The 12875-nt window shown below is 43.1% G+C and overlaps 1 protein-coding gene across 1 annotated transcript; it reads left to right on the forward strand.

The window, feature by feature from the left end:
• Positions 1 to 912: 912 nt before the first annotated feature.
• On the forward strand, positions 913 to 12480 carry dyrk3 (dual specificity tyrosine phosphorylation regulated kinase 3). Its single transcript, XM_038298079.1, has 6 exons — positions 913 to 1151; positions 5547 to 5656; positions 10214 to 10410; positions 10491 to 10773; positions 10848 to 11264; positions 11352 to 12480. Exons 1-6 carry the CDS (start codon positions 1109 to 1111, stop codon positions 12081 to 12083), a joined length of 1782 nt encoding a protein of 593 aa, XP_038154007.1. The 5' UTR covers positions 913 to 1108; the 3' UTR covers positions 12084 to 12480.
• The last annotated feature ends 395 nt before the right edge of the window (positions 12481 to 12875 follow it).

A 12875-nucleotide genomic window follows, 5' to 3' on the forward strand; every position in this document is an offset into this window, starting at 1 on the left:
TTGTGAAAATGTAATGAGTAGAAGTCAGAAGTAGGAAGAAAAATTAGTAATGGAGTAAAGTATAGATACCTAAAATGTGTACTTAAGTACAGTAATGAAGTATTTGTACTTTGTTACTTGACACCTCTTTCCATTTGTAAGGGGTAAAAAACGCCAACTTGCCCTATAAAGGGTTAATTTTAAGGTCTTCAGAACAGAGTGCAGCTGCTTGGTTGAACAGAGGTCACGGTCCTTCTGCAGCACCTTGAGTGGACGCTAGAGGGCGCCTTTTCCTCATGATGTCAGCTTACCTAGCTAAGCCCCGCCCCCTCCCTCCCTCTGGTTCCCTGCTGACTCCGGAGCTGAGGACGCCCTTAGCATCAACACACAGCTCGGGTAGAATAAGATACTCTTACTCCTCTGAAGACGGATTAAACAGCGCTGACTTCAGCTGAAGCTTTAAGCGAGCGCGCGTTTCCCCGCTGCGGACATGGAGCTCGTGTGCGTCTGGCCCCGATACTCGGCTACCTTCTCTTGAAGAAGAGAGAAGCAGCTCGGAGGTGTCCAGAACGAGGACGGAGCTGAGAGAGGGGGGTTCAGCGCGAGGCTGTTTGCTAATTACCGAGTCAGCTAACCGGGGGAATGGTGCTCTGGACCGACTCTTTGTCCTGTCAGAGAAAGGCGAGGGGTACGAGGGCCCAGAGAGCCAGCTGTAGCAACCGGACTCAGGCTGTTTGCAACGGAGGGAGCGGCTTCGGTCCGGACGGGTGCTTCTGTGGCCGCTCTGAGAGCTAGCTGGGCAGGCTAGCTGCGGGCGACGACCCCCACCGCCTGTTGGATCCTTCCAGCCTGAACCGAAGCTAACATTAGCCAGAAAAGTAAAGTGCTTTAAAGAAAATCATCATTAAAGCCCCAATAAAGCGATACATTAACAGCATCAAAAGAAAATAAACTGGAATTTAAACTTTTACTTAAACGGACAAACTCAAAGAAATCACTTCTTCAGGAAAGTTTTTAGATGCTATTAGCAGTCAGCTAGGTGGGAGCAGAGTGGACGTGTTGTTTTTTGGATTTTTTTTCTGGGTTTTCTCCCTTTCTTGGATGCTGGGATCACCTTTTAATTGCAACAATGATGATAATAAGCAGAAAACCCGAAGGCCCGATAGCAACAGGTAACCAGGAACACTTCTTTCTCTCGCTTTGCTTTTAATTATCTTTAAAGTGGTTGATATTTAATCATTACATTCACTAGTTTCCAACCGCCCAACTGGAAAAAATCCAAATCTATAAGTCAATCTTTTTTTTTAAATCAAGTGCATTTGTTCCAGAAATTAGGAGGTAAGTGAGACACTTTGCCAATGTTGTCCCATTTACATTTAATATAAGAAAAAACAACTATATTGTCTAATTTCAACTGCATATTATCTAATTATCTTATTTTAAGAGTAAAAATGCTAATTCCATTGGCAGATCATCTTATTTACCTTCTCAAATTAAGGGTAAATACACATAATTTAAGACGTTTTTACTCCTGATTGTTTTTGCAGTGCCCTGAGTTTCAATGCTGTGATGCGGGCTGTAAACATGTTTTCTTGTGCTTATCAATCATGAGACCCTCCCTGTGTTTTTAGAAGATAATCCAGGAAGTTCAGCGTTGTTTATTTGCTTTAACATCCCTCCAGTAAGACCCTATTTCTTTATAGTTATACTATTAGCTGCTGTTAACATTTACAGTGTTAGCTGCTTGTGTATTTTTATGTATAGCAGGAAGTACATAGTTTATGGTAAGTGTTGTACCAGGAAGAACAAAAAGTAACTTTACTACTCTTAACAGCCTCACTTACAGCTTTTATGATAAATGAACTCCTGAATCTGAGTTATTTCCAGGAACAGCAGCCTTTCTAAATACCTGAACCCAGTTTTATTTGGGTTCAACTTAATCCTACAAAAAAAAAGAAGAAAGACAGCTGTATATGCTTATATTTAAAGTTGGTGAAATTAAACTTAAAGTTGAAAGTTTTTCTTTTTTCATCTCCATTGTTTCCAAGAGGTGATATCTTATATTTTATATTTACCATGTAGCTTTTATGTTTTATTTTCCAGTTTGCTTGTTTAAATCAAAGTGAGGGAGACAAGGTTTAAAACCCTTTATAGGGCACTTAGTGAAATACTGAGCCAGTAGTGTTGTTGGATTCCAGGACAAGAGCTTATAACATTTTTAAGATTAAAAAAATGGATATTTTGATGGATAAAAATGTATGTCAATGAGAAACGCCAACTTGCCCAAATGCTTTTATAAAAAATTCATAAAAAACACTGAGAGAGAAAGAAACTTTTTTTTTTAAATACAACATAACCTTAAAGTGGAGGTCTTCAACAGGGGGTCCGCGACCCCTAGGGGGTCCACAGAGGTACTGCATCGGGATCGAGAAAATTTTGGTTGTTTAGAATTTATTTTTATTCCCCCTTGCAATTTTTTCCACTAATTGAAATGTCTTTAAATAAACATTAACATGAATTCAACAGACTGTAGCAAACAGATAAATGGAGGCAGAAGATGTCTTTCAGTCATCAATGCACACATTTAGCGACACACAGGAGCTCTTTCAAGCTGGGCACCGTTTCATTCACAACACCTGTCCCATCGACAAAAAATCTGAATCAAAAATACTCTAATAATCCCAGGGAGGAATTACTTTGGTTACATTACTCCATCTTTATTAGAGTGACTATAGGACCAGTTTGATATAACTATTTTATACAATACATATAATTAGGGGTCCCTGTTCCATCTCACCATCAGTTTGAGGTCTTTGGTCTGGAAAACAGGCATTAAAGCTGATACTGGCTCTTAAATTTTTTTGTTTATAAACCTAAATACAATTGTTAACTAGGCTTATTAACTTTTTTAATTTTCAATTAGCTTTTTACCTTTTAACTTTTTTTTTTTCCATCTTAATTTGCAGTAGGTAATATGTCATTTAAGGGCCGTTCTAATTGGTTATATGCCAGAATAAGATGTAGCAGTATCTTTGCTGAATGGCTGGATATAGATCTTGTGCTTCTAGACCTCACTGAGGGACGGGGGACTCCATTTTTTAAGGGGTATGCAAGTGATCAAAAACGCTAACTTGCCCTATAAAAGGTTGATGCATAGTACTGCTTTTATCTATGTTTCTTTTTCTTTCCTGCATGATTTCTCTATTATTTTGTATGTTTTATAGTCTTTCAAAGAAATAAAGTTAAGATTGGAAAGTGATGGTTACACATTATATATTTCTTAATGATCATGTTGAGGTGTTTTACATGTATATGTTTTTTTCCTTTTGAGCTGCATTCAGGGTTTAGATGTGGATAGGAGGCAGGAGATCGATTGGTATCTGTCAATAATTCTCTGTCCTTTGTGATCCATGACGGAGCTGAACGCTAATCAGGATAAAACTACAAAAAGTCCTGAAAACAAATGGGACATGACGTTTCTTTTTTTTTTTTTATCGGGTCTTTAGGTGATCAAAACTTGAAGTTTAACAAATAGCTTAGTGCTGAAATTGTTATTTTGCCAATTGATTATCTGTCGATTCTTTTTTCCGATTAATAATCAGATAACCCAAGGTTAGAAGATTTTTTTATGACATTAAACCAGCTGAAAGTTCTGCATAGAGGATATGAACAGACAAAATGGATAATTGCAAAATGTTTGAAAAATATATATATACATTTTTTTATATAATTACTGCTCTAAGTGGGTCGCTCTGTCAGCTAAACACGTTTTAGACTCTCTGTGCTGGGGCTGAACGATTTTTGAAAATAATCTAAATGCGATTTTTTCTTTTAGCTTAATATTGCAATTATTTTTTCCAGTTTAATTTGTTTCATGTTTTTTTTAAACATACAAACAAATCTATTTCATAATAATCAGAATTATTTAAAGCACAGATTGCAGCAGTAAAGGAAAAAAAATCTGTGGCTTTACCTTATTAACATCTTTTTGTTTCATGAAACACTCCACTCCTTAAAGACTGACAGATTTTAACGGGACAGTCTATAAATAAATAAAATAAGATACGAAAAATAATAAGTCTTGATACAGGTTTGTCATGTTACCTCGTTTGGTAGCAACAATAGCAAGGCAATTTCCTGCAGGACACCTAATGATGCGCATCATCTACTTTTTTAAACCCAAAATAATTCCAGTATTCCTGTAGTTGACCTTCAGTTGGGTCAGTTTTTGTCGAGTCTGGGACCATTGTTCAGCAGGTTACTCATATACGACTATCAACTTTCCCTCCATGCTGCTTTACTAGCAAGTCACCCCCGATCACATGACCCGTCAAATCGCGTCCTTTACGGTGTAAAAATCTAATTTTACCCTATCACGATGTTATTGCAAATGCAATTAATCGTTCAGCCCTACTCTATACTCCAGTTAATAATCGATCATTACTTCACTGGCCGCTTCCCTAAAACTTTAACAGCTTTTTAACCTTCTGTCCTTTGCTAATTTGAGCGTCTTCACTCATGAACAGGGAGACGTGTTGCTGTTAGGTCACCAGGTAGCACTGAGGTATGCTGCCCCCACTTTGTTTGTTTGGTAACCAGTTAGTTCTGGTCAAGCTGATTTTCTAGTGTGACTCTAATACTTCTATCATTGGATGGAAGTAAAGTCAGAAATAAAACGTAGAAAATGAAAGTTTTTCTTGAAGCAGTAAAGTCGGATTGGCTACAGAAGCTGCTGATTCCCTGCTGAGTAATTAGGAGTTTGCAGAATGCTAATGGAGCCCCTGCTTGCTTATTACTGTGTGTGTGGCCCTAATGCGACTGGTTGCTGTGCAGATTTAATGCGTCTGTATCCCAGCAGCGGCTCTAATCTGTCCAGGAGCTGCACATGGGACATGGGCCCTCTGCGTATGGCTGAAACACTCCCAGGACCCAGTCAAGTAGCAGATCAAACAGATCAAAGCTCCAAGCTTTCGCCCCGGCCGTAGTTTAAGGTTTATGCTCTGATCCGCTCGTCCTGCTTCCCTGCCTCAGCTGCGGTTACTCGAAGGTGTTTGGCTCGAGGCCGCGGAGGTGAGCGTGAAACTGCCCCCTGCGTCCATGTATCTGTTGGCTTATACTCCCCGAGCACACCTGGTGTGGGCCTTAAAAGATTTGGACGAACAGACAGATGGAAAGATGCTGTCGTCACTGAGGCATCTGTTACCCCCGTTAGGCCAATAATACCACTTGCAGCGCTAGCGATCTGGGACCCTAAGCCCCGTCTAAGCTGTTCAGGTCAGAGCCCTGGGCTCTAACACAATGGTGTACCTGCTAATAAAGGCCTTTTCACTGTAAACGGGGGCGGGGGGGGCATCCTGCTGCTGCAATGCTCTGCAGAGAACAGGATGAGGGAGGCCTGCTGAGGTTGGCGCTGTCAGGCTGGTGCAAAGAGCCACATGATTGATGAGCTGATCAATGAGATTTTGCCTGATTAGGTCTCTGCAGGGAGAGATTACTCCCGCTTACCAAGGTTCTTACCCTTAATTTATTTGTTTGCTCTTGTGTCCCCCCCCCACCCCCCACCTCAGCACGCCACGGTGACGGCCTCTACGACTCCTACATGAGAACAGACCACATCCTGAAGGAAGAAGCCGACACAAACAGCCCCTCTGCTCTGCCCACCATGTCCAAACACACAGTAAGTACAGAGAAGAACACCCAGAGCGGGTTAACACTCTTTTCCTGTTCCTCAGAGACACGTCTCCTACAGTCTCTGTTCCTCTTCACTCGCCTGATCATCGCCCGTCTCAAACACGATTTAACTCAGCCGCTCTGATTCCCTTTCATGGAAGAAGCTCTGATTATGTAACGTCGATTAAACCGCAGGTGATGGAGAACGATTAATGTGGAGCAGAAGGTGCAGTCCGTCCTCTGAGATCCTTTATTTACTTTGTCAGTTTAATGGAGCAGGGAAAACGGATGCAAATTAGCTTCCCCAAACGTACGCCTCCTCACTGAGCTTTTTTTTTTTGTCACATTATTTTAGTAAACTGAAGTGATTTTAATGCGACTGATCAAAAACCAACATGAGGATAAGGACCTCTGACTGATGGGATGAGTAAAGGTATGGAGTCATTTTTGTTCCATTATTCTTCCAAGCAAAGAACGAAATATGTAAATTAAGAAAAAAAGAATCAGATGAAGTTAATAAAACGTTTTGAAAAGATATATTTCTGGATAGATTTTTTTTTTTTTCCTTTACAAACTTGTTTCTTTCTTGGAACATTAATGCAACAGAATTCACTCCATTCGAGGGAAGCATTAATCAGACGTACGCTTCCAAAACTGATCTGAAAATAAATACAAATGTCTTTCAATGTGTGTTTGCCCTTAAGTTGAGCAGCTATATAAGATATTTGGACTTAAAACAAGATCATCAGATTTACGCTGATCATCAGATCAGTCTATTTCGGTTTTTGCAGTGTTAGTTTAGAGGCCCATGGCTCCTCTGGAGGAGCTGCAGAGATCCACAGCCCATGTAGGAACCCTGTGTGGACAGTCTGGTCTGAGAGCAAACAGGAGATCATTGTTGAAAGAATGAGCAGGAAACATTTACCTAAATGGACCTTTTCCCCTTTTATATACAAAATGCTGCACTGTCCCTGGAGGGAAGGCAGACGCACACACGACTGTCTTATAAACGATTCTGTTTGTTCTGTAAAGTTTTTCTCTGTGTGGAAGTCCAGCACTGATGACTTAACGTGTCGCTCTGGATGTCCTTCTTCAACGAGGCACTGTTTTCACCATCCCAGCAAAAAGAGGCTGCTTTGATACATTGTAAAGATTTATTGGGCTTGAAAATGTGACCCACAAACAAACCGCTGATCCTCGCTCTCCCTCCCGCTCCTGTTATATCTGTGTAATCATGTCGTGGTTTTCCTCTGTTCGGTGGGACTGACAGGAGATCGTCTCGCTTTGGGTTAAAGTTTCTTCCCAAGTGGAGTTTAGAGATGCACCGATTGATCGACCAGCCGATCAGTCGGCCTTCCTTCACTCGATCGGCCGTGACACTGATTTGATCTACTTCTGTAAAGGTCTAAACCCCCCAATAACCTATTAATAGGTTATTCTATTGGTATCGTTTAACGTTTTTCAGTGAGATAAGTTTGAAATATTGAATGTTTCTTAGGTTTTTATAAAAACTAACTATTCTAAAAGAGATCAAAATCAGAAATTTTTGTAAAGATCAGTCAGAGACCTACAATTGTTGCTCCTCGAATGTGAAAAGTAGGGGTGAGTATTGGCAGGTGTGTTACGATACGTTTCACTATACTTGGGTCCCGATAAGATATTATCACAATATTGCCATATCACTATATATTGTGATATATGTCCAAAGTGAAATGTATAGATAAAAAGCAAGTGCTGTATATGGTCATCAGAATCCACATTGTTTGGGGTTTCAGGAAGTCAGTCCACATCTTCCTCTGTGACTGCCTCCACTAGAGAAACCATGCTGCGGCGCACAGTAAAATGGCTCCACAGCAATATTAGGTACTGAAATTTTAATATTATATTGGGCAGCCGAAAATCCCGATGGATCCCCAAATAGATTTTTTCCCACACCCCTAGTGAAAAGCTGGACTTTCTATTCTTTATGTATCTCATAAAATTACAACATATTCATTTTCTGGCTTTTTAACAGCATTTTTACACATTTCGCCTTAAAAGCTGAAGTGTTTTTCCTTCACTGATTAACAGTCTTTAATTATTAACTGAAAAGCCACAGATAACTTATTGGATTCTATTATAGTCGCCACTAAAGAGGCTTTACTAATCTAATCGATTCAAGTTGTCTTTGTGTCATTACAATAAAAATACACAGATGATCACATAGCAATGCTCAGAGCAAATGATGGTTAGTTGGTAGAAATGAGAGGAAAAATAAAAGTGCTTCAAATGGTGGTAAATTGTAAAATAAGTTTTTGTGCTTTTTTTTAACAGTCTAGAAAGAAGGCAAAGCTGTTTTTTTCTCTTAGTGTTGATGAAAGAAAGTGAAACCACTGATTCCTCGGTGTGAGGATCTATCACCAGCTCCATCATGTTGCTTGATCTCTGAGGTCTCATAAAACCTTTTATTCCTCTATTTAAATTCATGTATTTCTAATATAACATCCAAACCCTCAGAACTGGAACAGAGGAAAGATGAAGTGGATGTTTTCTACAGAACTTCATCTACAGAAAAAGGAAAAAAGGGACAGAGTTTGATATTTAAAGGTATAAAATGATGCTAATTTTTCTGTTCCCTGTTTCCAGTCTGATGCTGATTTAGTTTTTTTTTGTTATCGTCGTGTTTCTTTTTAAGCGCTATCAAACACCGTCAATTTATCTTTTTTCATCGGAAAGAAAAGCGCTGTTAGGTGTTTCTGACAGCAAGGAGCTAAGCTTTCCTCCAGCTGCTCCGACGTACATTTGAACACGACTTGTATTGCCCTCAATAACACCGGCGTTAGAAGCCTGCTTCCTCTTTCATTTTTTTTTTTATCCTAGTTTTGAAATGATTATTTTATTCTCCCATCAGGCCCATGGCGCAGCCATCCACTAATCCATCGTCCTGCAGCACGTGCATGAAGCCTCCTTTATTTATTTTATATATGAGCGCGCATGTTTGCCTGAGCGAAGGGGGCTGGATCGATGACATTCACTGCAACTGCAGAGAAGCGCTTCGGCAGAAATAAGCTCAGACTATATAGTTACACGTATGGAGACCCGTCCTGCATTCCTGGTCTATTTTGAGGACTCCGGCTTACAACACAAACACTCTGCCGGCTGAGTCCTCTTTCAAGGGAACATGGCGGCGTGTCCTCTTTAAACAGCTCGTTTTGTTGTCTCTTTAAATCGCTGTGGTTTCACTCACTCCAGCTTTAAGGGAAGAGTTTCTCACTTTCACAAACCACTTTGCCATTAAAAGAATAACTTTTCAAATGAGAGGGACAGAAGTCTGTGTCAGGGAGTCTGCTGCTCTTCTAGTCTGGAGCAGAATCTGACTTTAATGACTATTATTTCCTCTGTGCTCCGTAATCTTGCGGACGATTTTTTTCCGCTGGTGATAAAAAAAAAAAAGGAGGTCAGACAGCGAGGAAGGAATTCCTGGCGTTGTGGAAATGAAATGCTTTACTGGAACGGCTTGAGACCTTTTTTATTTTTGTCTTTATGGGCCAACCTTTCCTTTGAGCAATAAGGGATATCTCTGTTTACAGGCCTGAGAGCAGATAGCACCATGTTTGGATGTAGATACATCAGCAGAAGCTGCAGCTGCTGTCAGAAAACTGTCCAGTAGCCGATATGGATTTAAGAACATTGGAAAAAAATTAATCTAAATAAGTATTTTAAGGTTGCAGGGAAATCATATTTAAATGTCAAATCATTCTGGCTTAAACATGTATATAAATATAGTCTTTATCGCAACATATCGTCCCAAAATTTAGAAAATGTCTATTTTTATATAAAATCATGTCCTAAAATCTGTTTTTTTTTTTTCATTACCTTATGCAGGCCAGTTACTTATACGTCAGCCTTCATATGTCGCAGCTAATATACGCATCGGTCGAAATAAGAATCTTTGCAGAGCAGTGGTGACCGTTACAGGTGTATAGTTGGAGAGCGAATTGTTGGCTGTTTTGAGTACGGACTCATGTTCTCGCCAAGTATGTTCTTGAAAAGAAACAGAGAAGTGTGGAGAACAGGGGGAACGCAGCATAAATATGGGTCAATTGGAACAGAAGCGTACTGATGACATCACCACACGCTCGGCTCGTCTGGAGCTGCATTTCGCCTCCTGTTATTAATATTCTCTAGATAATAATTAATTCTTCCTTTTTTCATTTAGTGGAGGAATAATAATGAACACAGTCTGATAATTAAGTCGTTCCACCACCTGAAATGTAGCAAAGAACAGTCGATGGTTTAGAGTGAGGACGTCCACATTGTTTGGGTGGATCCTACAGACGTATTCACACAGCAGTGGGTGGAGTTTAGGCTGTTTTAATAAATGAGTTTGGATCCTGAACCAGTTGTGCCAGTTTACCAGCTGCTTTAACTCTTTTCTTTACCTAAACATGGATCATTTTGATCAACTGTTTTCTTTGTTATAATCATAGAAATAGGACCTCAGCTCAGGGGTTTGACGCGTTTTGGGGTCAGTTTAGAAGTGAACCAGAGCTGAAGGTCATGTCTGTTTGTCTGTTCCTTGCAGGTCGTCAGTAACAAGGTAGTGATGAGGGATCAGGTGCAAGGCAGCCAGCTGAAGGTCAAGTACCTGTATGAAGACATGACCAACAACCGAAAGATAAACGCCATAACCACAGCGGTTATCCAGAACAGCGGGAGCGCTGGCCAAACGCCCACTAAGACGACGGCGTCCGGTCTGTCCAAGGAGCACAGGGTGGACAGGTGAGGGAGGTGGAGCGCTCAGGTTATCAGCTGGTCCCTTTGAAGTGGATTTATTCACCCGTAACGCTTCTTTTCCACAGCAAGGGCTCCAGCGAATCGTCGGGCTCACAGGGAGCCGGAAATGGCGGCAAAATGTGCAGCACGCTCAGCCCTGAGCAGGCTCTGAGGTTCTACCGGTCCCAGCTCACCGCCCTGGAGCAGACGGAGATCCACTCCTACCCGGACGTCTACTTCGTGGGACCCAACGCCAGGAAAAGGCCCGTGGTCGCCGGGGGACTAAACAACTGCGGCTACGACGACGAGCAGGGCGGTTACATCCACGTCCCCCACGACCACCTGGCCTACCGCTACGAGTTCCTGAAGGTAGTGCGCGTTCCTGAGCAGAGGCAGAGGGTTGTATGTTTTCTCCATTAACCTTCAACCGTTTTCCTCCTCAGATAATCGGTAAGGGAAGCTTCGGACAGGTGGCTAAAGTCTACGACCACAAGCTGCAGCAGCACCTGGCTCTGAAAATGGTGCGCAACGAGAAGCGCTTCCACCGGCAGGCGCAGGAGGAGATCCGCATCCTGGAGCACCTGCGCAAGCAGGACCGCAACGGCGCCATGAACGTGGTGCACATGCTGGAGAACTTCACCTTCCGCAACCACATCTGCATGACCTTCGAGCTGCTGAGCATGAACCTGTACGAGCTCATCAAGCGCAACAAGTTCCAGGGCTTCAGCCTGGCTCTGGTCCGCAAGTTTGCCCACTCCATCCTGCAGTGCCTGGAGGCCCTGAACCGGCACCGGATCATCCACTGCGACCTGAAGCCTGAAAACATCCTGCTCAAGCAGCAGGGCCGCAGCGGCATCAAGGTACCTGCTGCCACCTCTAAAGTCCTTCAGCTGCTTTTGTTGTTTTTTTGTTTTTTTTTAATGTTCGTCTTTTTATTTTTCCGCCAGGTGATCGACTTTGGCTCCAGCTGCTTCGAGCACCAGCGGGTTTACACCTACATCCAGTCCCGCTTCTACCGAGCGCCGGAGGTGATCCTCGGCTCGCGCTACGGCCTCCCCATCGACATGTGGAGCTTCGGCTGCATCCTGGCCGAGCTGCTGACGGGCTACCCGCTGTTCCCCGGCGAGGACGAGGGCGACCAGCTGGCCTGCGTCATGGAGCTGCTGGGGATGCCCCCCCAGAAGATCCTGGAGCAGGCCAAGAGGGTAAAGAACTTCATCAATTCCAAGGGTCAGCCGCGCTACTGCGGGGTCAACACGCTGCCGACCGGCGCCACCGTGCTCACGGGGTCGCGCTCACGCCGCGGGAAAATGAGAGGCCCTCCAGGCAGCAAGGATTGGAGTGCGGCGCTCAAAGGCTGCGAGGACCCCGCCTTTACTGACTTCATAAAGAAGTGTTTGGACTGGGACCCGTCGTCCCGCCTCACGCCCAGCCAGGCCCTCAGACACCCCTGGTTGTACCGCCGCCTACCCAAACCCCTCCCCGGGAGCGAGAAGAGCCCGGTGGTGCCTGGGAAACGTCTCCCTGAGCACCACAGCACCTCCTTTCCCTCCATCCTGACCAAGGGGGGGCCTGGCCTCGGCATGACGGCCCCCGGCAACAAACTGAAGAACAACATGATCGCAGATTCAGGGGACACCCTCCCCCTTCGCACAGTCCTGCCGAAACTTGTTTCATAATAACACAGGAAAGAGGATCCCCCCTCCCCCCCCACAAACCCCCACTCCTCAGGAGGAGTCGGACGTTGGGAAAGTTCTTTTTAAAACTGGTTTGGTTCTTTCATTTGTTTTTGTTTTTTTTCTGCTGAGGTGTCGACACCCCAGGTTCTGCTTTTTAGCATAAAACAAAGAAGAGATGAAGAAAAAAAAAGAAGGTTTTTATACAGAGAGGAAGGCTTGACTTTTAGGTGATGCTTCCTTTTGAGTGGACGGCTTTTTATTTGTTAAAGAAAAAAGATATGTTTTTAACCTCTGCTTGATCTCACACGAGCAACAGAAACACTCAAGCGCACCTGCACCATCACTTCACACAGGAGTTCACACCGCCATTTTTAGTTTATTCTTACAAAACTTGAAGAAAAAAAAGGGCTAAAGAGATTCCTCCTAACTGGTTGGAGTTAGCAAGGAAGGGCGCGTGCGTTACAAAAGAAAAACACGATTCTGTGGCGTTGAACCCTCAAGCTGGGGATGCTATGTTGATGAGCTTCCTGTAGGGGCCAAACTTCCGCCGGTGTAGGAACCAGATCTGCTCGGGCCCTCATGCCAGTGACGTTACGCTACATGACTGGCTGACTGACTGCTGCTACATGATGTAAAACATTGCGGTTGCCCAAACGATAATAACATCATACAGCGTTGGGTAGCATCTGTAATGTTAGCGTGTCTAATGAAGTTTTATCTGATCTGCAAGACCTTGGTAGAAATGGGGAGAGCTGGGTAGCGCTGTGGCTAGCTGTTTTCTGTAGCTAACAG

The sequence above is a fragment of the Cyprinodon tularosa genome, unplaced genomic scaffold (genome assembly GCF_016077235.1).
Source record: "Cyprinodon tularosa strain WSP-4 unplaced genomic scaffold, ASM1607723v1 ctg40, whole genome shotgun sequence".
NCBI classification, from domain to species: Eukaryota; Metazoa; Chordata; class Actinopteri; order Cyprinodontiformes; family Cyprinodontidae; genus Cyprinodon; species Cyprinodon tularosa.

What these genes read in the sequence shown, in the direction of transcription:
- dyrk3 (XM_038298079.1), top strand. Translation starts at nt 1,109, where the DNA reads ATGATGATAATAAGCAGAAAACCCGAAGGCCCGATAGCAACAG. An exon ending in CCACCATGTCCAAACACACA is followed by an intron (nt 5,657 to 10,213) that starts GTAAGTACAGAG and finishes TGTTCCTTGCAG; the next exon opens with GTCGTCAGTAACAAGGTAGT. An exon ending in AGGGCCGCAGCGGCATCAAG is followed by an intron (nt 11,265 to 11,351) that starts GTACCTGCTGCC and finishes TTTTTCCGCCAG; the next exon opens with GTGATCGACTTTGGCTCCAG.